General features: G+C 40.7%; 1 protein-coding gene across 1 annotated transcript in view; it reads left to right on the plus strand.

The window, feature by feature from the left end:
• The window catches only part of LOC111863653 (serine/threonine-protein phosphatase 2B catalytic subunit 3), a gene marked incomplete in the record, with an annotated part of 233,080 nt that overhangs the window by 141,740 nt on the left and 68,029 nt on the right, over positions 1–23,311 (plus strand). The window contains 3 exon segments of the mRNA XM_033751146.1: positions 9,266–9,390; positions 19,494–19,605; positions 21,342–21,487. Coding sequence (XP_033607037.1) covers positions 9,266–9,390; positions 19,494–19,605; positions 21,342–21,487 — 383 coding nt within the window.

Here is a 23,311-nt window from a genome sequence, read left to right on the forward strand (position 1 = left end):
AAGGTCCTCATTATGCAGTTTTCCTTTCTACGTATATTGAACATATAGAAAAGTTACACGAAATTTGTCACATGTCTTATGTTGTGTGCGTTTTATTCATATGACGAGATGTTTCCAAGATACTGGCCTTCAGATGCTGAATTGAACTCTGTGCCTGTGTCCAGCAAACCGTTAAGTTTGTTCCAATAATCTTTGTCGTGAGCGCTTTTCTACTTCAGTTGATACAGTATCAAACGTATTCGTGGAAATAGGCATAAAGTTCTTCATCTCCATAGAACATATTGATCACAGTAAAATTGAAGAACTCCGAATGCCTCTCCCTGTGTACTGTGTGTTAAGTGTTATAATAAAAGGCGAGGCTGCATGTTATAATCAAGACGTGAACTCCCACCTTCAGCTAAAGGTCATACATACTTAGGGATTTGTAATTACATACATTTGGTGAGTTGAGTAATTGACAGAGGTATCAACTTACAGTTTGTCAGAAATTCTAAACTTGCTTCATCTTCATCTTACGCCTTATAATTATATAATTTGAACATGTTTATCTAGGTCAACCTTTGTGTTAATCTTATACATTTACTTTAGTGTGTGTGTGTGTGTGTGTGAGAGAGAGAGAGAGGTGAAGCTGTCTCTATAATAGGCCGTAAAGGCCCATAGCGTTGTGAGACGTCAAGGCTCCCACATTTTCTCTAGACAGTCTGCTCACAAATGACGTTAAGTTTATCAGCCTTACGCTCCGGTCGCCCTTTTCCCTCCAGGAAGATTCCTGATGATACTTTCTGTTAGAGACTGAGTCGACCCCATAGTGCGACTGGAAGGATTAGGTAAATTGAAAAAATCCAATGACCTCATCGGGAATCGATCCCGCGACCTTCCGGCTTGTAGCATAGTGCCTCAACCAACTACGCTACCGCGTGCCCCCATATTATACATCCTGTAATTGCTATAAGAAGTTTCTTGTGGAGATTGAGGCTTTATATTGTCACGTGTTGGTTACTAGACACGGGGTTTGGATTGATAATTGGATTTATTGAACACTTATAACTGGTAACTACAAATGATTATAGCAGTCACTACAACTACAGCGCACACACAGTCTTCTATTTATTCTGTTGTCATTAGTCGTAGCTAGGTAGCGGCTGCTAACAGTAGGGATACCGCATAGCCAACCACGAATTGCCACGACTCATTTGAAACTCATGGCTGACTGATGCCGAGAAATTGGTGGGAGGTAGTGAGAGCAAGAATCCCCCCCCCCCGATTTGAAAATTCCCAGGCAGTACCCACTCGTCCTTCTGGTAAATAGAGAGGGTGCGCTTTGGTATGCGAACTGACTAGCCAGCAGTCCGGCATAAAATACGCTAACCCAAACCTTAGTAACTGTGGCTACTGCCTTATTGTTTTACAGAGCTTCGAATGAGCACCAAACAGTTTTGTATGACATTTGCGAAGAGTATACATGTCTGTAAATACCCATGTAAATACATGCTTATAAAGGATACCTATGTGAATATTTGTGGCTGAGTATTCGTTAAATTATGAGGTTTGTTCCTCATCCAATAACAAAGGATTGTTGTGTTCTCACTTCTTCTGTTCCACCATATTGTCCAGCGTAGGTAATTGGTCAAGGTAACCGCCGTTGGGACTGGAAGTTCTGAGATGCTTTCAGAATTCTGGCTACCTGTAAAGAGATATTTTTTTCTTATATTTGTTCGGGGAGTGGTCTGTTATGATGTATGGATTGAAATAGTGGTAATGACCGATTTCAGCGGTTTGCTTATTATTGCATAAGATTACCGTACTGAGCGGATTGTCTTGCAAGCAAGGATAGAGAACGCAGATAACGGTAATTATCACCGATGGGACCGTAATGTCCTAGTTCTTGAATCCGGCTGTTTTCGCTTATTGCAGATTTGATCACAGTGCCCTCGCTAACTTCTTGATATGATTTTTTATTAATGATATTCCCATCTGTTGAGTCGGTCGGTCGGTCGGTTGGATTTACTGCTGGTTTGGCTAGCACAGTCATTCCTGGCTTCATTCTCGATATCCATGACCAAGATTTGTATTCTTTCTTTGAGATATTCGAAATGGGGCCTCCTCTTCGACTAGGAGAGGCGTCAGTATTTCTGTGTAGAAGCTGCGTTTGTTGCACCATAGTTTCAGCACGAGTATATCCGCGCTGTCACGGCGTCATCAGAGTCAAAGTTACTTTACGACTGGCGGTTTACCGCCAGTCAATTCATCTTGGCGACAAGCCCCTTGAGGCTCATGATCAGCATTTTTTTTTCATCTGAATACTTGCAGTTATAGTCCTTATGGAACATCCTCTCTCACGAGAGGATAGGTCTGTTGTTTTACAATTGCTGCTGGTTCTCGCCAGCGCAGTCATTCTCGCGTCCAAGACCCGCGGGACTCATGACATATTTTAACTAATTAAGCACTATGCCATGAAGGCGTATGGGAGAGTGGATGCACTAGTTGGAGGTGAGTGGTCAGCTTCACGTCCCTGCCACTTTAACCCAGGGAAAGAGCCCCCGGTACCCATTAGATAGGAGGTTGGGTGGATCCCAGAGTCGGTTTGGACGACATGGAAAAGTGAAAACTTTTATTTTACTGTCTCAAATTCCTGACTCTCCCTACCTTGTGGGTCAGGTCCCCAGGCACTGGGTTCCCTTTTCGTCTCCTACGACTCTCAGGGTAGAGGTATTGGGCCCCGCCTCCACACGGCGTCATGTAAGTTGGCCCTCGCTGTATAGCCTCGGCGTGTGTTTCACAGAAAACACCGTTTCCAACAGTTCTTCTGATGTTACGTTGAATCATTGCTGCGTAAACGTGTTTACCGCGCCGTTGCACAGCAGTGACCTTCTTGTTCCACTATTCCGACTTTCAGCTGTCATGTCACAATATGAAATAAGTGATTATTTGCATATGATTGATTCCCTAGTATAAAGAGGACGTTTTTCATGCAGTTCGCTTTTAATGTATGAAGGTTGTTGAGCACCCAATGGACATATGCACGAAAATTATTGCTAAATGGTGCTGCACTAGCATGTTTTAAGTTTTCGAGAGATCCAGGTGGCGTAGAAGCCGTGTTATTATGGAGTTATACGAAGCCTCGTTTCCACATCGGCAGATCGATAGGTCGCCGGACCCTAACCACGTACACAGTCTTAACTGAGACCATCTCAAACGCAGCGGTTATATAAAAGAAGATGAACTTCCGGGATGTGTGTTGTTCCGTGGTGACCGCTTGTCTTCCAGAGGATGCCAGTGTCTTTCGCTGCAGTATGCATCGACAGGGTCTTGGGAATTTTATCGGCGTTAACGCGTATGATAGGCGGATTATCAAGTTGAATTTGTTTTCGTTCAGCTTTTACACTGTAAGGCGTGTTTTGTCTGCGGCCAGCATTCTAGGAGAGTGATTCTTCTTCACGCAATCATTAATCGTTCTAATGATGGGCTGCGCCATAACTCAAGCGGTTAGTCGCTGGCTTCCCACCGCGGCGCCCCGTGTTCGATCCCGTGTCTGGTGAAGTGGAATTTGTGATGGAGAAGGTGGCGCTGGAGCAGGTTTTCTCCGAATACTTCGGTTTCCCCTGCCAGTCATCATTCCACAAATTGCTCCACAATCACCCTCACCTATCATCTGGGACTGGTACAATAGGCCAGAAGTGGCCGCAGTACAAGGGACTTAGTCCCACCCCACTAGCACTAAAAAAACTCACTATAAATATAATTGTCTTTTGAGAACTTTTCAAATTTATTGCATGCATATGGGACGAAGAGAAGGGGGGATGACATAATAGGAGGCTGGAGAAGACTGCGTAATGATGAGCTTCATAACTTATGCTCTTCACCGAATATAATTAGAATTATGAAGATGAGATGGGCAGGAAATGTAGCATAAATGCTTACAGGATTTTGGTAGGAAAGTCAGAATGAAAGAGACCATTAGACAAACCGAGGCGTAGGTGGGTGGATATTATTAAAATGAATCTTAGATAGGATTGGGTGGTGCGGACTGGATTGATCTGGTTCAGGATAGGAACCAGTGGAGAGCTCTTGTGAACACGGTAATGAACCGTCGGGTTTCATAAAGTGTTGGGAACTTCTTGAGTAGCTGCACAAGTGGCGGCTTCGCAAGAAGGATCCAGCCCCATTGGAGTTAGTCGGTCAGCTAGGTAGCTAGCTTTGGAGTTAAACAGGCAGATGGACAGTCAGATAATCCCTATATGTCTCCACTTCCAGTAGTTGGTTGAGGCACTGTGCTACAAGCCGGAAGGTTGCGGGTTCAAGTCCCGATGAGGTCATTGGATTTTTTCAGTTGACCTAAACCTTCCCTCAGCACTATGGCCCTGGGGGTAAGGGGCGACCGGCGCGTAAGGTTGACAACCTTGCCGCCATCTGTGAGCCGATTGTCTAGAAAATGTGAGAACCTCAACATCTGACAACCCTGTGGGCCTCCACGGCCTGTTACAGGGATACCTTTAATTACTTACTTTACATCTTGAAACTGCTATTTGGGCTGTTTTGTACAAGTAGAAAAGGATCTGTTCTTCATTTTAGTTAAGCAGTGATCTGCTTAGTGCTGCATGAAATAGTATGATATAAAATTTGTGTTTTAGAAAGAAGGTCTGATGAAAGGCAAGGCGGCAGAAATGTGTTCAGTCCACAGTTATAAATCTTCAAGTTTGAGATCATTTCAGAATAAGAATGGAATCATTTTTAATATAGTGGAATGAGATGAATAGTTATACAGTCCAAACGGATGTCTTAACATATAATCACATTGAATAGGGTCAGAATTAATCAATTCAATTCCCATACTGCAATAAATCTTCCATTGTCGTAGTTGGCTTCTCACTTGTTTTCTTTGCCTTTGGTTAGAATAACAGAGTTTGTAGTATGAGTTTGTTTTTGTGCATGTGAACTGTGTGTTCATTTAATAATTGTCTTTGTTCATTTATTATATTTTCTTATGCATTTACATTCATTCCATGTCCCTCAAGTTTCTCAGTGGTGCCAGGAACTGTAGACTAGACTGACGTACGTTAGATGCTTACATTTTACTGCAAAATAATTATGTAAGAACTAGTAGTGTTATTTTTTTTTAATTTTGTCATTTTTCTTGGCGTTTTTATTTTGATACAGTTCAAATTCGCGTACTGAAATTATATTCACCTTGAAGAAAGCAGTCTTCTGGGATTTGGCACCGTGTATATGTGGTGTTAACCGACGTTTCGGAGGAACGTATCGCCTCCATCTTCAGGGTAGAAGAAAAAATATAAGAAATCTGAAATAAGAAGTCTTCTACCCTGAACATGGAGGCGATACGTTCCTCCGAAACGTCGGTTAACACCACATATACACGGTGCCAAATCCCAGAAGACCGCTTTCTTCATAGTCACCGCCGTGAAAGCCTCAAATCTTACATATATTCACCTTGTCTGCGTTTGAAAAGGTGAATATGCTTTATCGTTTTCTGAATATGGGGCCCTTAATTTTGTCATTATTTGAACATATGGTTTCACTAATTCATTATATTATGTTTTCGCATGTGGTTTGTACTGACAACATCATCAAGGCCAGTAAGCATATGAGTAATACACGTAATTTCAACCTTGTTCTTAATTTTGGCCTCTCAATTTTTTTAACATTACCTATTCATGACTGGTATGTCGGCCTCTTTCCAAATAGTTTCCTGCTTGTCACATATTCATTTCTTTTAATTCAGTGTTACGTAATCTATAGCTGAAACAGTTTCATTGATTGACCATCTTCTGTTTGCGTTTTGGTTATTCATTCATATTCAACCAAGTCCAAAGCCTCAGGGCAACATTTCGTATTGTGGTAGTTTTTAGGGAGAGGGGTTATTGACCCCGCCACCCAATTCTGAAGCTGGAAGACTACTCTTTATTATCTTTCTGGGACAATTTTTTATTATATTTACAACTGCACTCCCTAATTTGAGGCTGTTTCCTCCGTCCACATTTTGAGGATGTGACAGGGACCCATGTAACGTGCATTTTGAAATGTTACAATATTGTATACAGGCGGTCATAGAAGTCGCTTTTCCAAGATCATACTTACGTTCCAAAAGAAAACCACTTTGCCTATAAACAGACGCAAATTGAGTACATACACCAATAACTCAACAGCTGATAGAAACAAATGCTAGTGTGATCACATTGTTAACCACCGATTGCAAATAAAAATCTGAATGTAAGTGAAAATAATTACAGTTAAGCACTGCACTATCTCGATAATTGACTTTTAGGACAGCCGGTATGTAAAACGATTACCTATAGTCCATTCGCGGAGACGAGAGAGTCCTCGTAAACAAATGCACGCGGTGCCTCCTTCGCTCTTTGAATGAAATCATGCAGCGATCACGTGATGCGTGTACCGTTGCAGGGGCGTCCAAAGTTCACTCTTCTTTCTGAATGCAGGTTAACGTGCGTCCGAATGCAGTGAGTACACTGAAGTAACTGCGCGCTTTGTCCACTCCTTGCTGTTAGCTGTGGCGACTCGGGGCTTGCTTTGTTTACGCTGACTGTCTCGTCTCCGCGAATAGACTATAAGTTGTGTTAGAATTGCTGTGAAGGCAAGTGCCCAGCCCAGTGAACATACAGTGGTCAGGAAACTTTCTGTAAGCTGAACATTTCACCAGAAGGCAGCTTATGTGGTAGACTATCTCTTCAGCAGAATTGGTGTGCCAGACATTACAATATGTGAGCTCTTTCTCACCTTTTATTCTCATAAAGAAATTGGGATTTTTACGGGAACAAATTTACACAATCAATCATATATGAAAATTACATACTTTTAGAACTTTCGTCTCTTTTTCCCAGACTCGTACAGTTTCTTGAGACCCGATGAACATTCTTTTTTTTTCCCCCCCCACCCAGTTTCATAAGGAACTGAATACGTCTGCGTTCTTTCAGGTTTACAGCTGTTGACCATAGTATGTGCATGTGTGTTAGGATTGTCAGTCATTGTAAATTTATCTGGACAGCAGTAACGTAGCTTTCTGTGACTAGACAACTCTCTCAGTTAAAGTTGTATGCCGACAAAATTTGATCTTTGACACTTTACTTTCATATATTGTAGCTAACCCACGACGATTGGGACTTGTTTCCAAAGTAGGATAGGTGTGTCTGGCACGGATAAGAAAACAGTTAGGAGCCCAGTCAACAAGAGTGAACTATTGAATCTGATAACCAACACAATTCTGAGCCAAATGCCATGCATAAAATGAATCAGGTTGTGAGTGAAAATTGAATGAATGCTAAAATAACCTTGAGGAGGAAGCCAAAGAAAATTAGGATGGTATCTGTCAAAAAGATTTTGTCTTGGGAAAATCCAGGACACTGCCAGACATATATTGCAGATGTGGATAACAGCTGATAATCGCCACAACACCTTAGATGGCCAGTATTATAATCTCAGCACAAAAATAGAAAAACTGACCCAACTTTTTACCCCAAATCAGTTTAGCATTTGCACTGGGAGAATGTTTGAAACTCTGGATGTATGAGGCAGAGTGAGATCTTCACGGGAATGTGTCAAGAAATTGTGTTTAACAGGAGGTCTAACAGTGTAAGTAAATACTGTATAATCCTCACTTAATCATCTCACGTCTTTATAGAAGGGAAACAATGGCTCAGTCTCTTGATAATAGACCATTATTTATTGTTGAAGTGAAACAGGTAACAAAGAGAAAGAATGTCACTTGTATGTGTGTGACTATAGAGGGGGTATGGGTTGATGATTGGATTTATTGACCAACTCGGAACTACATTTCACAGATCACTGACACACACACAGACTAGTGTCCTCAGTCTATTACAGTCTCCACTAGCTGTTTCCTTGCTTCCCGCGCACAGGTCCCCTTGTCGCATCCGACCGTGCATGGCGGCCATTTCTCACCAACCTCCTAGTCTTCACTTAAGAGGCTTGCTACCATTCAGTCCACAACTTCCTGTCTTCCTGTCTGCTTTAAAAACTTAAAAATTAGAATATACAAGGCTGTAATTTTGCCTGTGGTTCTGTATGGGTGTGAAAATTTTGTCTCTGACCTTAAGGGAGAAACTTAGACTGATGGTCTTTGAGAACAGGGTGCTTAGGAGAATATTTGGACCGAAGAGAGATGAAGTGACAGGAGGCTGGAGAAAAATGTATAATGAGGAGCTTCATAACTTATACTCTGCGCCAAGTATAATTATAATGATCAAGTCAAGGAGGATGAGATGATCAGGGCATGTAGCACGAATGAGAGCGAATAGGAATACATATAGGATATTGATGGGGAAGCTAGAAAGAAGAGACAGCTAAGAAGACCAAGATGTAGGTGGTTGTACAATGTTAAAATGGATTTTAGAGGAATATGATGGGATAGTATACGTTGGATTCATTGACTCAGGATAGGGACCAGTAGAGGGCTCTTGTGAACACAATAATGGACCTTCGGTTTCCATAAAATGTTGTGGAATTCTTGAGTGGCTGCACAGCTTTCGGCTTCTCAAGGAGGGCTCAGCTCCACGGAGTTAGTTACTTGTTTCTGCTTGTAACTGTCTAAACTCTAAAAGTGCAGTGGTTACCATATTCACCACCTGCGGTAACATTAAAAATCTCGGCATTTTTCGCACAGGCTGTATTCACGTATTTCATATGATTCTAAGAATAAACAATGATTATTTCCATAAACAGCATTGACCAATTTTGTTTTATAATAGTAATGCAGTGTTTTTCCAGTGAGGTAGAAACCGATTTTTTTTTTAAATATTGTTTATAAGAAATGTGTGCATCAAGGGATTAACTAAATATATTTTCGCGTGTTTGCTAGGCAGCGCGACAAGAAATTGTGTGGGTTCTCGGATTCGAACGAATACCTTTATTGGGCAGTCACCTGTACAGTTATTCTCCACATATAACGTCCTTTAGACGTTTCGTCTCCAGTGATACAACACTTCTGCTCTAGTCGGATAATAACTCTTTCCTGCTGGAGTCGAATACAAACCGAACTAGTCTCTTGTCGACGTTGGACTCTTATAACGTGCACTCGGACTGAATAGGGAGTACCTTGTCGAAGAATTAATTTCACCCGATGTTACGCAACATTTCCCGGGACAGCGATAGGCTTCGCTGCCTAGGAATTGCTAGCCGTTGTATAGCAATTGATGCGTTCTGATCCCAAATATTCCGGCCCTAGGCGGCACGCCACAATATTAATACGAATTTTTTTATTTGTATGTTCCAGTATGTGGAGATATCCATGGCCAGTTCTACGACTTGATGAAGTTATTCGAAGTCGGAGGACCTCCGGCCACCACAAAATACCTCTTCCTAGGTGACTACGTAGACCGAGGATATTTTAGTATAGAGGTAAGCCATGTTCTTCATGGGGACATTTTACATAAATACAGAATCACAGTCTTTGCTTTATCATAACATTAGTGACAATTTTCCAGATGCATAGCACTTAGATTAAAAAAACGAAATTGCCGGTGTTGTGGTCTTGATATTACATGGGTTGCACATAAGGTAATGATGTCCGTTTTTTTTAATCAGGATATTAACCATTTAAGAATGTTGTACCCATTACAAAATTGAAACGTTCCCTTGAACCTCAGTAGTTGAAGACTTAATAATGGTAATATTACTTAAGAATTGGAGTATTAATTTTAGGTTTGGATTGTAATTTGTGGAGTCAGAGCTTCTAACAGTAATGGCTATGAATATTATTGTTTTCTAGAATATGAAACTGCGTAGTTTGGGAAATAGGTACACGCATGTGGGACGAAGCTATTGCCTCTGATTTCAGGGTATAGGAGTAAGCCAGGCGTGATTCCTTAGCGCTGTTTCTCCCTGTTTCTTTCATTAGTCCGTTGATTTCTATTGATCTGCTCACAACCCTAGTCCTATTTGACGTATGGCTGAACATTATTTCCACTCTCGGCTTACTCCTCAGACCGTGGCCCGGTAAAATCTATATTCTCTTAGACGAGGGCCCGGTATAATTGATGCCAGTGCCGTTACTGGGCCGCGGCCCCGTGGTTGAGAAACACCGCTCCACCCTGAAAGTGAGGCAGCAGGTGTCTCAGAAACGTTGGTACTGGTCTACCAAACTACATGTTGTCACCTCAAAAGACAGTAATCTTGTACAACAAACCGAAAAGAAAATATCAAGAATCAGTATTATCTGTTTTTCGAAGTACCGTCCTGATGTTTGCTGGAGTTACTTTCATAAGTCACAATAGTCACTGCCCGCATTGAGATTTGAAGGGATACCAGCTAAAGTATATAAGCCAAGCTGTTCCTTGTGTTGTTGGGAAAGTTAAAACCTATTAAAATAGGTTAAAATGTTAATTTATTCCCATGTTTAAATAATTAAGCACATCGCCATGAATATGTGGGGGAGTGAAGATATAGACCCCCATTATTTATCTTGGCACTAGATGGAGGTGAGCGACCAGCTTCACGCGCACGCTGCTTTACCCCTGGAAAAAAGCTCTTTGTACGTATTTGGAGGTGAGTGGTTATTTTCATGCCACTCCCGCTTTACCTCAGGGGAAGAGACCCATAGGATAGGAGGTTGGGTGGACCCCAGAGCCGGTCTGGACGAAGTGGAGAAAAGAAAATTATTGACCCTGCCGGTACTCGAACTCCGACCCTTCTGTCGTCCAGGCCGCAGCCAGTCGTTATACCGAGTATTAATATGAGGTCCCCATATGATGACACTTCAAGGTCAACACGTGTCATGGTATTAATAAAATAAAGAAGTATCATTTCATCTTGTAGTTTGGTGGTGTTTTTCTGAGTTTTTAGAATTATAGAAAATAAATACAGGGATGTCATTTGGGGGCAGTGCTTGAGTCTGCTGAAGAAACAGTGCTGTTGCACATTATTTACTCTTGTACAGTTGTTACTGTTGATTTGGGTTTTACGTATGGTTTATTAGTCATGCCATTATACATTCGTTGTAAGTACTGGCCCATGGTCATTTCTTCTCTGGTTCCCCCTCGTAACAACAACAGCAACCACAACATTTCCAGAACAGTTTGCATCTCTTCCCCTTAGTTTAGGCATCCATTAGTACCACATGCATGTGGTTAGTCCGTGGCCAGTATATCTGTTTCATCATTTTCTTTCCTTTGAGTTGTGTGTGTTCTGTTATTTTCGCCCAGACATAACATGTAATGTTAATTAAATGGTTTCTCCCAGCTCCATTTAACTCTCTCTTCAGTTCTGTCCATCTCCTTATCACTGTCTGACATACATTACTTTGCATCTTGCATATTTGTTCATTTCCTTTGCAGTAGGTGTAAAGGGTGAAGTTAAGATTGATTTGTATTAATGTTTATCAGACAGCCTAATCTTGGATGTGACCCATGTAGCGTGGTAGAAGTTTACCAATATTTAGGCCCTGAAGATGGAGGCAGTGTAATCCTGACTCGACAGCAGACTTTTATTAGACTTCACGGCGTCACGTCCCAGACAATAGTGCTCTTCATTATAAAGATTTATTATCGTGACTGACGGACTGTTGTGAGCAGTGAGGGTTCCTAATCATTTCTAAATTTTATACATATTTTTGTATGGTTGAAAGTATGAACACGGCGATGGCAGAGAGTTTTAAGTCCGCTAGATTATGAGCTATCTGCACGAATTACATAGAATTAACACATTAACGGCCCTGTATTTCTGTTTATATAGTCAACGCAAGACAGGGATATCATGACTTTCCCGCTATATATGTATGTCTCCGTGTTTTATATCCAAAGCTGTGTAGAGGAAGTAATTGAAATGTGGTGTTGAGTGGTGCACACCAAAAGCGTTCACGCAAATTTAATTTTAAGTCACTGTTGGTTCCGTGCTCTAAATGAAACTCGAATGCAACTCGAATTGCAGTATGCGCCAAAATGTTCAGTACTGAAACTTGCGTATCTCGAACGCGCATGTGCGTTTGTCGACTGGGCATAGCTCCAGCCCCACGTGTTCCCAGTAGTGAAAATGGAGTTGTGTTGTGCAGTTGTTGGAAATGGGTCTCTCAACGGAGGAAAAAGTATTCATAGTATAGTATTATTTCCGCTCATACAGAAGTGGTCGCCAGACAACTCGCTTCATTGGTTTTGAGCGGCCAGATGTTATCGTCCCGAAACCGCTACACAGTACACGTGTGAAGGTATGGTGTGCTGTCTCAGCACACAGTATATTAGGCCCCTATTTCATTGAGGATGATGAAAGCAGTGCTGTTACCATCACCAAAGAACGCCACAGGGACATGGTGATCGTTTCATTTCTTCAGGATTTGTTAAGGTTCTGTCATGCAAGGGGCCTTCACATGAATAGACAGTGGTATCGTTTCATTTTAGTACTGTAATTTTTGGCGCATTCTGTATATGCAACCATCTAATCATACATATTGTATGTAACATAATGTAGATCTCGCTAATGTAACTTACATATTTTTTATAACATAAATACCTGTAGTTCACTCAGGATGCAATTTATATCCTTATCAGTGTCTCGGTAGGTATGGAGTCACTGTTGTGAGAACATTAAATCTCAGACCTTCAGCTTAAATCGCTCCAAATTTCACATTCTTAACAGATCCATTGTTTCACATGCTGTAAACTGTCATGTCTTCTAAAGTAAAATCTCCTTGTCCTTCACCTCCTTGCTCCTTTCAGAAAAACAGATCCCTGATCATAGCTCAAATAGTATAAGCTTCAAATATGTGAAAATACGAAGGAGCGCCTTTACGTACATCACAAATGGATATAAAGTGTAAAACATGTGATATTCGAATCTTGGAAAAAATATCTATTTCTCGACATATCCTCCACCAACATTTATACATTTGTCCCATCCCTTTACCGGTGGGTCGAAATCAGCAGCATAGAAGTCTTCTGACTTGTCTGAGTCACTTTCGCACCTCCGTTTCAGCCTCTTCGTCATCAGCGAAACGTTTGCCACCAAGGTGTTTTTTTTTTTTTTTTTAGCGGACCAAACGGATGGAAGTCACTCATGGCCAAGTCCGGGCTGTAAGGCGGATGTTCAAGAAGTTCCCACTGTAGTTCTTGAATTCACTCCTCTCTTGCTCGGACTGTATGGGGTCTGGCATTGTCATGATGAAGCAGTACCGCTCTTTTCAGTTGGTCTGGAAGTTTACTGCGAATTGCTTAGCGAAGCTTAAGCAGAACTTTGCAGTATGATGCAGAATTCACATTTTCACCACTCTTCCGAAAATGTGCTGGCAGTACTCCCTGAGAATCCCAAAACACGTTAAGCATAACCTTCCCAGATGATGGCGTAACTTTAAACTTTTTGGTTTGAAGGTGCTACACTGTCTCTCGTTATTCTGTCATTTCGAATCAACTCCACCACCCAGAGCGCAGTTGCTTCTGTAGCAGTCTTAGCAGGCGACCTAGTCGGGCACCATTTGTGACTTTCGAATGTCCTTGAGAGAATTTCTCGCCAAGTTTTGAACCGTTTTACGCGACAGACACTTCCCTATGAATATCCTTTGTGTTGAGTCCTTTTGCCCACAAAAATGCGCAACAGAACACACAACTAGTTACTAGTATCATATACACTGGGACATGATATCACAAATCTTGCTTTCCATATTAAATATGTGAAGTGGGCTGAAATTCATATGGCACAAAGCTGTTGTAGGATGCATGTAACTGTAAAAGTCCATGGTTCATGATACTCGTGTAGTTAGTGGGGTGATACCATGTCGGCTAGTGTCACCTGTTGTGCTTGTTCGGATATCCTTGATGCGTCGTTGCAAAATCTGTACTGGCATAAGAGGGTTTAGCTTTTGCATTTTCCGAATTAAATATAAACATGAACTATGATCATTTGTTTCTCTAGGACAATTTAAGCTCATCGAATACCAAGAAAACAAGAAGTTCCTGGAGGACTTGAGATCTTTCAGATGTTCATTCCATACTAAAGCCATGTGCAGATTGGGATTATCTTAACTTTTCAGATGTAATCTTAAACCCTTTCATTGCCATCGTGTATATAAATAATGTTATTTAAAAAGTGTTTCATATGCATTCTTTATGGTATCTTAAGACTAGAAGCTTTTATGGCGATGAAAAGATGGGAAATCTTAGACAGGTGCATCACTTCACTGTGGATAAAGGAAAACTCCATTGCTTTAGTTCACAAGCGAACTATACCGACCGAGCGACCGCCGCTTGTCGGCGAATTTAGTGCCAACTTTTGTGGATAGAGGGTGTCGCATGATCAGTGCAACGAATCCCCACGGCCGTTAATCTCTTTTCTCTAGACCGGAGCCGCTGTTTCCTTGAAATATCTCCTCAGTTTTCCTCACGTGGCTGAGTGGACCCCGTTTCAGACTCATTACTTCTCAGAAAATCTGATAGCGCCGGGAATCGAACCCGGGACCTCTGGATCTGTAGCCGGGAATTCTGACCACTAACCACAGAGATCGTCTCTTCAGTGTGGATATCAGGTGTTTAATATCGGATGAAGAATGTCTTCAATACATGGGACTTTGCCTCTGGATTCACTCAGTTTCCGTAGAAGATTATGGTATATTTATGGTGTATATTCATACATAGCTCCTCTTATGTGCGTATGATTTATTAATCGATTTCATCGCCCAACTGAAATGTATATACAGATTTTTAGAGGTCCATTAAGCGGTACTGGTTGCTTACATCTCAAAAGTCTGGACTGCTGCCTTGCTGGTAGTAAAGAATTAGGAAATACAACAAAAGTTATCATTCCTTTGTGGCATGATGTTCATACGTAGTTTCCTAAAATCTAGAGCTTGTCTCAGAAGTTCTTTGGATGACATGATGATAACATAGCATGATAAGCCCGTCTTTCGTTATAAACAAGGAAGGTGGAAGGCAGGATAAGGAAATCACCGAAATTTCAATCTTCGTGGGAAGGTAGTCACCCGAATAAATGATGCGGTATACAGAATCCAGAGGAACCCTAGGTCGAGGATGTTGGTAGTACACCTGGACCAGCTCGCGACCTACCATGGAGCTGCTCGGGACAAGCACCCTTGAAAGAGGGAGCGGATGTAGCGCTCGGAATATGAAAAGGAAACACCGTTAGGCTGTTCGGGACGAACAACCTTAAGAAGGGAGCAATGTGGCGTGCCACCAGAAAGCCGGAAGGAATGGTTGAGATGAGAGCTGATTTCCTAGGCAACGACCAATGTTCCCGCGACAGCGGCTAGGAATCAAAACGCTAGCAATTCCTAACAGTGCAGTTTCCACCGTTACACATGAATTGTTGAAGCACCGTTTTGATAGCAGCAAGCGGAATGAGTCCGCGTGGAAGTTATGAGAGTCCAACTGCGACAAGAGACGAGTTCGGTTTGCATTTGACGTTAGAAGAGTAGTCAGTCTTCAGTTGGCCTCAAAGCAGTAATTGTGATTTTGAATAATTGTACTAGTAAGTGTAGAAGTGACCGTCCAATAAACATAGTAGCCAAATTCTAAACCCGCTTGAATTATTGTCTCGTTACATAGGTAACGCGGGGCATTATTATTATTATTATTATTATTATTATTATTATTATTATGCCGTCATTTCCATTATATTTGCACTGATGGACAAAATGTCTTTCATCCCACAGAATCTTTCCTTGTCAATTTCTTGCCAGCTCTTTCATCGCTTCTTGACGTGTTCCAGTACCTAGATAAACCTTCATGTTCAGGATCGTCCCATAACTACCTTTCCTTTAAATTTTAATACCACGAGTAATATCCTTCTCAGTATTCTTGACATGCCCATTCTTTTTACATGGCCGAACTATTGTAATAACTTTGAATTCCGATATCTCTAAACATGTCATTTTTAATCTTATCCCTCTTCTTTTTCCCTCACTACTCCCAAATTTCACATTCATTGCATGGATTTTGCTTTTGTTTCTCCTTGTAGGACCCATGTTTTGGTGTTGTAGTTTTATATCAGTCTAAAATATATTTTGAAGATTGTTGTTTTGAATTTTTGGGGATCCAAGAAACAAACTCCATGGAGCCAAGTTCTTCTTGAGAAACCAGCGGTCATTTAGAAATTCAGGAAATTCCCAAAATTTTATGGAACTCAGAAAGGTTTATTACTTTGTTCACAAGATCCCACCACTGGTCACTATCCCTAGACAGATGAATCAAGTCTGTACCCCCACCCCATCCCACTTCTCGAAGATTCATTTTGATATTGTCCTCCAATCTAGGTCTTCCTAGTGGTCTTTTTCCTTCGGGATTTCCTACCAAAGCCATGTATGCAGTATGCATTCCTCTTTGCTCCAATGCGTGTTACATACCCTGCCCATTTAATCCTTGACATGAATATCCTTAATTATATTTGGTGAGGAGTACAAGGTATAATAGGTAATTATACAGTTGTCTCTAGTCTTTTCTTGATCTGTCTGTCTTCTGTCCAGATGTTTTCAACGCCCTGTTCTCAGACACCGCCAGTCTTTGTACTGGCTGCAATTTGAGAGACCAAGTTTCACACTCATACAAACCCACAGGCAAAATTATAGTTTTTATAGATTTCATTCTTCATGTTCTTAGATGGCAAATGATAAGAGAAGAGATTTCTTAACCGAATGGTAGCAGGCATTATCCATGTTTAATCTGCTCTCCTGAACCAATTTTTATATGTTACTGTCGTTCCCAAATATGTGAACGGTGCCACATTTTCAGAGGACCTGTTAGCTGTCTTTATGACATAATTTTGCCTTGTATTCTGGTGGTGAGACAGCAACATATACTTAGTTTTCTCTGCATTTACTTCTAGAGCAGCATTCTTACTAGCGTCAGTCGAAGTTTCTGTGTGGTATCTGTGTTATCTCCTAGTAAATTCACCTCATCAGTACAGACCAGGAGGTTTTCCTGGATCTTCCTAAAGGCATATTCTAAAGCAAAGTTGAAAAGCACTGGCGATAAAGCATCTCCTTGTTTAGAGACAATTTTAGAAAGGAACTATATAAGATAAATGTTCTCCTGTGTAGATTTTACCATAGATTCCATTTAAACACATTTTTATAAGCCTATCTGCTTTCACGGATGTATCAATCTCAATAAGAATATTGTGCAGAACTTCCCTCCTAACTGAATCATAGGCGTTCTTGGAAGTCTATGAGTAGCTGGTGTACTGTCTTATTGTACTTCCATCTTTCTTTTCAGTAATTAATGAATGCAAAAATGCGATCAGTAGTTGATCCGTTACGTAAAAACTCACACCGATGATCCCCAGTAATTTTGGCTACCTATGGACTTAGCCTTGAGACGAGGATATTAGATACAATTTTTTATGAAGTTGATAACAGGGATATCCCACAATAATTACTGCAGTCAGTTTTATCGCCCTTTTTGTAAATTGGTAACAGCAATAGACTCCTTCCACTGCCAAGGCAGTTCTTCCTTATGCCAAATAGAATTAACGAGTTTATAGATCCCAGAAAGCGGCCTCCGTAGTCTAGAGGTAACGTTCCCACCTCATGACTCGTAGTACGCGGGTTCAGATACCCGGCGGAGGTCGTCAGATTTTTTAAGGGCGGAAAAAATTCAGGGAACAAGTCCTCTGGGAGGGACTTTAAGCCGTGGGTCCTGTGTCGTAGCTTTACGGCACGTAAAAGAACCTCATACCTCCAAAGGAGGCCACTGAGCAAAATTGCGGACGTTTGCCGCCCGACAGCAGTCACTAATACCGCCGGTAGATGGGGGAAGCATTATAGATACTTCTCAGCCAGTAGAGCCGGTCTCGCTGACTGGGCGGGACTGATGGTAAGCGCCAATATCGGCAGGATATAGAGGCTGGTAGAAATCATAGAGGGAAGCACAATGGACCACTACAGGTCTAAGTGCATGGGGAAACCCACCCTCTCTAATAACTAACTAACTATAGATCCCAGAACATAATGTTCACATCTTGATTCAGTCAGTTTTGTTAGAATTTGATCAGCACGTGGTAATCTGTACCATTTCAACTTTTCAATAGAAGTTTCAACCCCGAAAGGATTAAGATCAGGTACTAATGGCTCCAGTGTTTGTATTTCCATCTGCCTAACATCACTAATCCTATGTACATTGAATAGCTCAGAGAAGTGGTAGTACTATATGTTTAAAATGTCATGGAAGTCTGTAAGCAGATCACCATTCGCAGCCTTTACTAAATTAGTTCTATGTTGTTTCGAGATGCATTCTGTAGTATTCCTTTTATACAGTGCAGAACTGTGTTGTATTGTTCTCTTTAGCTCTCCTCAATTTTTCCTTTTGAATGTGTATAAATACTATGTTTGATTACATCCATCCCTCCGGCGGTCTGTATTTCAATATAGCGCAATTAATGGGTTCTGATATGTCAGGTAGATTGTATATTTATGCCTATGACACTAGTCAGGCTGATTAAAAGGTTGTAGTATAAACGAGACGTACAGTGAAGTCCATATAGGCAAACATTTGTCTGATAATTTTACTATCCAAATGGTCTAAAACAAGGAGATATTTTATCACTGTTGCTTTTCATCTTTTTCATTAGGAAGATCTAGCAAGACGGTGGGACTGAAATTAAATAGGACACATCATCTGCTGCTCTGTGCTGATGTTTGTGAACCTGCTGGGTGATAACTTATATACGATAAAGAAACACGCAGTAACTTTAATTGACGCTATAAGGAGTTAGTCTCGAAGTAAACGCTGAGAAAACTATATGTTGTCGTCTCGTCACCAGAATGCAGGGTAAAATCATTACATAAAGATAGCTGACAGATCCTTCGAAAATGTGGCATTCAGGTATTTCTGAACGCTGGTAACAAATGAAAATTTGATCCAGAAGAAAATTAAGAAGAGATTGAATTCGGGTAATGTTTTCTACCATTCATGCCAGAACCCTTTGTCTTCATGTCCGCTATTCAAAATCAAAAAATTAGAATATGCAAAACTATTAATTTTCTCTGTGGCTTTGTATGGGTGTGAAACTCGGTCTCTGTCGTTAAGGGAGGAACATAGACTGAGGGTGTTTGAGAACAGGGTGTTGAGAGAATATTTGGACCGAAGAGAGATGAAGTGATGCGAGACTGGAGAAAACTACATAATTAGGATACTTCTTAGCTTTCTTCGCAATATATAATTACAGTGACCAAGTCAAGGAGGATGAGATGGGCATGGCATGTAGCACGAATGGGGGAAAAGAGGAACACATATAGGATATTGGTGGGAAATAAAGTAGGAAAGAGACCTTAGAGAGATAGATTCGGGTGGTATGGACTCGATTGATATGGATCAGGATAGGGACTAGTGGAGGGCTCTTGTGAAAACGGTAATGACCTTTCAGATCCCATAAAATTTTGGGAAGTTCTTGAGTGGCTGCACAGCTGGTGGCTTCTCAAGAAGGGCTGAGTACCATGAAGTTAGTTAGTAGTTTTCCTCTTGTATTGCAGTAGATCAGTGGTTGTAACACATGTTTCTCTTTGCTTCTAGTGTGTGTTGTACCTGTGGGCGCTGAAATTGTGTTACCCTACCACATTATTTCTATTACGGGGAAACCATGAATGTAGGCATCTAACAGAATACTTCACATTTAAACAAGAATGTAAGTATGCTTATGTTAAAATACTTTATTTTGTCAGGTGACATTGTGCTTGAAGAATGGTACTTCAGTTGATATTACTCAAATGGGTTGGAGTGGATAATCTGATATCAATACTCAAGATGAATGGGGGAGTGTCGCTATGACTCCATACATTCTTAACCTTGGCACCAGGCTCCCTAGTCATCCCAGCCTCCAGTGCCGGTGAGTATGAGGCTGGGTGGGCCCTAGTGCCAGCCTGGATGCTGCAAGGAAAATATTTGCCCATGATGGGAATTGAACCCATATTCACTCGTTATTCAGTCCGTAGCCTAAATAAAGGTAAAGTTGCTTGTGCTTGATCAATCACAATGCCGTGAAGACGCATTTGGGGGGGGGGGGCTGGAGACAAAGCTCCACCAATCTTGGCCTGGATACAGGTGAGTGGTCAGCCTCACGCCCAGACTGTTTTACACCAATACCAACTGAATAGGAGGTTGGGTGGCCTCAGAGCTGGTCTGGTCGCTGTGAAGAGAAGAAAAATCTTACCCCGGGCCATCCAACCCATAGTCCATGCTATACTGCTAGAGCAGTCCTGGCCCTTTTCAGTCCACAGCCTAGCCGCTGTAATGAATGACTTATTTTGGCTCCCTGACTATCAGTTGAGGCACTGACTGACAGGGTAAAATTCCAGATTGCCTATTTAAAATTGCAAAATTCGTTATTAGCATTAGTGCACAGTGTATTTGATGATGCGTTCATTCGAAGCTTGTATAGTAGAGGAACATTTTTGGCATTACGTTGTCCTTTAAACTTGTAGTTGTAGCAAAAAGAGAGAAAACTTTTAAAACTGAGTGTCTTAATGAAATTGAAGTTGCATGGCATTGATGTTGTCAAACTAATTTTAAAGTCATGACTCTGCAGTTCAGATATGGAGCAAATCTGTACCTTTACCACTGGAATGATGCTATTTGATTAGATACCAGAACTGAAAGTTTTAATGCAAGAATGTGCATAATGATTTGCATAAAGGCTTCATAGAAGTATAACATATAAATTTTGCTGTTATATAGTCTGTAGCTAACTAATTTCATGAAGCAGAAGCCTTCCTGAGAAGCTGCTAATTACTTAGCTAATCAAGAAATTAACTGCATTTAATGGAACCTGAAGGTTCATTACCATGTTCGTAAGAGCCTACCATTGTACCATATCCTGAGCCAGATGAATCCGGTCTCCACACTTACACCTCATTCCTTTTAAGTACCATTTTCATATTACCCAACCCATGTTTCGGTCTTTCGCGTGTTTTTTTTTTCTGTTCATCTTTCTAACTTAAAGTTTGTATCATTACGAAACTTCATGAATTTTACAGCTGCAGCAGTATTCATAGAAACATTTGTTAGTTGGATTCTGGAGTCATCAGAAGAAACAGTTTATCCCCTCCCGTTGTTCTGTAAACATATAAAGTATACTGTAATGTGGTTATTTAAATAAATAAGGCATCCATGACAAAGCAATGTCAGAATACCAGAGACTGAAGAGCAGTGAAATGTTCTCCTGGTATCTGCATAATTGACTCTTTGCACAAAATTTTAATGAAAATCTGGATTTGGAAAATATAGTTTCATGATGAAAATGTTAACAGATTTAAGATCAGATCCTAACCTGTGTCATAAATGGTATTGTGACATTGTACAGAATTACTTAAAATATTACTCTATTTTTTTTCCATAAAAATTGAAAATAAATTTCTGTTTCAGGTAAAATAAAATATTCAGAACGTGTATATGAGGCATGCATGGAAGCGTTCGACTGCTTGCCACTTGCTGCCCTTATGAACCAGCAGTTCCTCTGTGTCCATGGAGGTCTTTCACCAGAAATTCACAACCTGGACGACATTAGAAAGGTAGGAAGATCTTTCAACATTTACTTCAATCTAGTTTATGCCAGTTTATAACCAGGTATGTACAGGAACACAGTTATTCCTCAACTTGTTATGACAGTCATGACGTTGATTTCTGTACCAGAGCGAGCTTCAAGATTTTGTGGTGGCATACTACGTTGACATGCAGTAAAATGTCAGTTGTTCTTACGGAATCGCCATTTTTTGGATTTTTCATTTCCCCCGCCTGTTATTTTCCGAACATTAATAGTTTATGTCCATCTGCATATGCACTATGTGCCTAACATATGCACACTCTAATTTTAAGATATGTTATACAGATGTTAGGCAGCTGTTATGAAATTTACCGCAAACTTAGCGAAAATGTTTTGCCACCTGCTTCTGCCCCTATATGGCATGGGTTGATTGGGACAGATAATTTAATGAATAATGCAGCACATGTACTCACAGTGGAAGATTTTTTTAGGAACCAAATCAGTATATTATAAAAAATAACAGTAAAATACAAAATATAATAAATATAAACCAAACAAAAAAGAAATAACTGGACAGGCCTGTACCACATATGTCACCATGACATTAAAGTCAGTGACATGTAGGCCATTTAGAACTGCAGTTCAATTTGGACAGGTGCAGTGTACATCATCTGCCCAGTGGAAGAAGGAGGTAGTAAAGCTAAGACTATTTTAGAAATAGGAACCAGACAGTAATTTGGGAAATGATCATTCTTCATCTTACCACATGGTACACAGGCAGTGAGTCTCCATCTCACAGCCAGTCCTTGCAAGGGGAAGGTGGTAGTAGGGTGGGCACATGAATAAGGATGCATGTGCCAGGGACTGCGTTCAGAAATAGGTTAAACCAAGTTGCCATTCTCATGAATGTTCCACAAGAGTAGTGCATGTTCCTTACACATGCCACAGTATCTCCCATCAGCACTACAAATTCATTGAAACAGGCAAACAAGGGAATTCAGTCTCGCACCTCAGTTTGTCTAGTGGTGCTGAATTCCTGACACATATGATGTTTGTTAGATTTAAATATCTAGTTGTGCTAGGTCAAGAAATGGGATAGATACACTTCTTTTTCTGCATGTCAGAGGTAACCAAAAGAGAGCCTATGTGCAATAATACCCCAACATTCCATTTTAACAGAAAAGGTACAAGGACACAAACCATATCAGTTCAAGATCTTAAATATTAGATATTAATCCAAATAATTGTATATTACTTTTTATATAAAACTCTTAAGTATGTATTATGAACTTCGTAGTAGTAGTAGTAGTAGTAGTAGTAGTAGTAGTAGTAGTAGTTCCTGAACATGTTGAACTTATGCCTTCTGAAGATGGTCAGCTGACCGAAACATGTAAAGGCAATAAGTATCTACAATGTTGTATTTTAGCGTCCTGTTGCACTGATTCGTATCCATAATGTGCATATATTAACCGTCTTTTAGTGCATACAATCTCACTCATCACTTCACACTACATGTTTCGGCGGCATTCTGCCATCTTCAGGTGTATTAATCACGTTGAACCATTGCACTGCTTGTCATCAAGTGTCCATTTATAAAATGATATAAAATGTGTGTTCGTTTTGTTCATTAATAAAATTTATATATTAAAACTTGTTAAGATCTGTCATCTTACATGTCATATATCAAACTCGTGTGTAATGCCAATCATCCGCAATGGGAGTCGTTCTTATGTTTTAATTGTGTATATACTGTGTCTTATGATATGTCTTTCGTATGTGGCTGCGTACGTTATACTGCTGGACATATCTACAAATTTAATCCCACTGGACATGTTAACAGTAATTTTATAAT

Source organism: Cryptotermes secundus, unplaced genomic scaffold, assembly GCF_002891405.2.
Source record: "Cryptotermes secundus unplaced genomic scaffold, Csec_1.0 scaffold234, whole genome shotgun sequence".
NCBI classification, from domain to species: domain Eukaryota; kingdom Metazoa; phylum Arthropoda; class Insecta; order Blattodea; family Kalotermitidae; genus Cryptotermes; species Cryptotermes secundus.